The 3530-nt window shown below is 39.9% G+C and overlaps 1 protein-coding gene across 1 annotated transcript; it reads right to left on the bottom strand.

Annotated features, from left to right (window-relative positions):
• Window positions 1–2594: 2594 nt before the first annotated feature.
• On the bottom strand, window positions 2595–3530 carry LOC105988692 (olfactory receptor 6C2-like). Its single transcript, XM_013020369.1, has one exon. The coding sequence runs from the start codon at window positions 3528–3530 to the stop codon at window positions 2595–2597; it is 936 nt and encodes a 311-aa protein (XP_012875823.1).

Below are 3530 nucleotides of genomic sequence, written 5' to 3'. Positions count from 1 at the left end.
TGAACCAGTTTACACTCCCACCAACAATGCAGTAAGGTTCCCTTCTGTCCACATCGCCTCCAGCATCTGTTGTTATTAGAGTTCTTGATTATAGCCATTCCAACTGGGGTGAGGTGGTATCTCAATGTTGTTTTGATTTGCATTTCTTTTATGGCTAGGTAGGTTGAGCATTTCTTCATGTGTCTATTGGCCATCCTTCTTTCCTCTTCAGAGAAGTTTCTCTAAGTCTTTAGCCCACGTATTTATTGGGCAGTTGTTTCTTGAAGATTTGTTGTTGGGAGATTTAATTTTTTGAGTTCCAGGTATATTTTAGATATGAGACCATTGTCTGTTGTATGACTAGTGAAGATCTTCTATTGATCTTTCTATTGATCTTGCTAGCTATGTCCTTTGCCGTGCAGAAGCTCTGCAGTTTCATGACATCCCATTTGTCCAGCCTTTCTTTCATTTGTTGTGTTTCTGGGTTTTTATTAAGAAAATTCCCTGGGCTGGGAAGGTGACTCAATGGTAGAGCGCTTGCCTTGCTTGCATAAGTCCCTGGGTTCGATTCCTCATCACCACATAAGCAAAAAGAAAAAAGCCGGAAGTGGCACTGTGGCTCAAGTGGTAGAGCGCTAGCCTTGAGCTGAAAAGCTGAGGGTCAGTGCCCAGGCCGAGTTCAGGCCCCACAACTGGACCCCCCCCCAAAAAAAATTTACAGCTGTGCCAAGGAGCCAAGGAGACCTAGGGTTTCTCTTATTCCTTCTTGTAATGTTTTCAGGGTGTTTGCTTTTACTTCAGGGTCTTTGATCCACTTGCAGTTCAATCTGGTGCAGGGTGATATTTAAGGACCTCTCTTTAGTTTTCTATAGTTGTTAAACCAATTTTCCAGCACCATTTATTGAAGAGGTTGTCTTTCTTCCATTCAATTTTTTTGGCTTCCTTATCAAAGATTAGGTTGCTATAGGTCTGTGGGTTCCTTTCTGGGTCCTCAGTTCTAATCCATTGGTCCTGAGGTCTGTTCTTGTGCCAGTATCAAGCTGTTTTGATTACTATGGCTTTGTAGTAGAGTTTGAAATGTGGTATTGATATTTCCCCAGCACTGTTCTTTCTGCTAAGGATTGTTTTTGCTATTCAGTGTCTTTTATTGTTCCATATGAATTTTTGGGTTGCTTTTTCTATTTCATTGAAGAATGAGGTTGAGATATTGACAGGAATCACATTGAATTTGTAGATAGCCTTTGGAATTATTGCCATTTTCACGATGCTGATCCTCCCAGTCCAGGAGTATTGGAGGTTTTTCAACTGCATAAGTTCTGCTTTAATTTCCTTTTTCAGGTTTGTAAAGTTTTCATCATAGAGGTCCTTCACTTCTTTCATTAACTCCTGGGTATTTTATATTTTGTGGGCTATTGCTTTTCTGATTTCAGTCATGCTCTTCTCATTGTTGGCATGCAGAAGAGCCATCGATAGGTGGACCCATTGCAACAATGAGATGTACAAGACATTATGTTGAAAAATGAACTTTACCACCTTGGCCGAGGGCCAGGGGAGATGGGAAGGGATAGTAAGGGGAAATTAAGGAGGAGGCAACAATGCTTGATAAGAAATGTACTCATTACCTTGCTCATGTAATTGTAACCCCTCTTTACAGTATTTTCACATTTAAAAAAGCCATTGATTTTTGAGGGTTAATTTTATACCCAGCTATATTGCCAAAGTTTCAAATCAGCTGGAGTAACTTGAGAGTGGAATCCATGGGGTGCTTTAAATACAAGATCATGTCATCTGCAAAGAGGGAGAATTTTACTTCATCATTCCCTGTTTTGATCCCCTTTATGTTTGCATCATGTCTTATTGCTGTAGGTAGGCATCTTATACTAAATTGAAGAGGAGTGGAGAAAGGGGAGAGTGGAGAGAGTTTAGAGGAAATGGCTTACCTTTAGCCATTAAGTATAATGATGGTTGTAGGTTTGTCATACACAGCCTTTATTATATTGAGGAATGTTTTATGGCTCCCTAGTTTTTCCAGAGTGTTTATCATAAAGGGGTGTTGGATCTTGTCAAATGTTTTTTCTACATCTATTGAGGTAACCATGTGGTTCTTATCCTTGCTCATGTTGATGTGATGAATTATATTAATTGATTTGCATATATTGAACCAGCTTTGCATCCCTGAAATGAATCCTGTTTTATTGTGGTGTAGGGTGTGTGTGTGTGTGTGTGTGTGTGTGTGTGTGTGTGTATGTGTGTGTGTGTTTTCCTGAGTCATCTTGAAATTGTTAGGAAAGGATGAGGTAAAAATCCAAAGATACATACATAGTAAACAATTCCCTTTTTAATCAAAACTTATCATAACTTTTTTCTTACATTGGAGAATTCCCTTACTTTCTTTTTTTCTTTTTTTTAAATCCCACTTTTGGGCATTTACCCAAATGATCACAAGCAAGACCAAAGTAAAGCTACTAGCACAACTATGTTTATTGCAGCATCATTTACCATAGCTAAGATATGGAACTAAGCCAGATACCCCTCAGTAGATGAATGGATCAAGAAAATGTGGTATATATACACATGGAATTCTATGCCTCCATCAGAAAGAATGACATTGTTCCTTACTTTCTTAATAACAACGAAATTCTTTTGACTGTGCTTCTGAAAGCCTGTCTTACCTGCTTGTTTCTCAAAGTGTAAATGAAGGGGTTCAGCATAGGGGCAACGGAAGTGGTCAGGACCGATACACCCTTGTTGATTGCCATTGAATCCTTGGCTGAAGGCTTCACATAGATGAAGATGCAGCTTCCATAGCTGAGGGATATGACAATCATGTGGGAAGAACAGGTGGAAAATGCCTTTTTCCGTTGCTTGGCAGAAGAGAATTGTAAAATGGTCTTAATGATGGATATATAAGATAGAACTACACATAATAAGGTCATGACAAAGGTTAATACAGCACAAACTATAAGTGTCTGCTCTAAGAGCCATGTTTGTGAGCATGAGATCTTCAAGAGGGGGTATGCATCACAACCAAAATGGTCAATGACATTAGAGTCACAGAATTCCAGTTGAAGAACTAGGGTAAGTGGTGGGAGCATGATCAACAAGCCGGCTGCCCAGCAACAAAGGACGAGTCTCCTACAGACTCTGCTGTTCATGATGGTCACATAATGCAGGGGTTTGCAGATGGCCACATAGCGGTCATAGGACATGGTGGCCAGCAGAAAGAATTCAGTTACAGCAAAAAGATCAACAAAATAGAATTGAGTGATACAACTATTATATGTGATTGTGTTGTACCCTGTTGATAGGCTGTACAAGTATCTGGGCATACAAGCAGTAGTAAATGTGATTTCTAAGAGGGAGAAATTTTGTAGGAAATAGTACATTGCAGTTTTCAGTTGTGGATCCACGGTGGTGAGAGAGATGATGGTGAGGTTTCCAATTAGACTCACCATGTAGGTGAGACACAAGAAGATGAAAAGCACAGCCTTCAGTTGTGGGTCATCAGTCAAGCCCTGGAGGAGGAACGTTGTGACGGTGTGATTTCTCAT

This window comes from Dipodomys ordii, unplaced genomic scaffold (genome assembly GCF_000151885.1).
Source record: "Dipodomys ordii isolate 6190 unplaced genomic scaffold, Dord_2.0 Scaffold3, whole genome shotgun sequence".
In the NCBI taxonomy this organism is placed as follows: Eukaryota; Metazoa; Chordata; class Mammalia; order Rodentia; family Heteromyidae; genus Dipodomys; species Dipodomys ordii.
Note: the sequence above shows the minus strand (reverse complement) of the source record. Positions and strands in the feature narration are given on the sequence as shown.

Bases quoted from the DNA above. Each gene is read 5' to 3' on its own strand.
- LOC105988692 (XM_013020369.1), bottom strand. From the start codon at position 3,530: ATGAGAAATCACACCGTCACAACGTTCCTCCTCCAGGGCTTGACTGAT.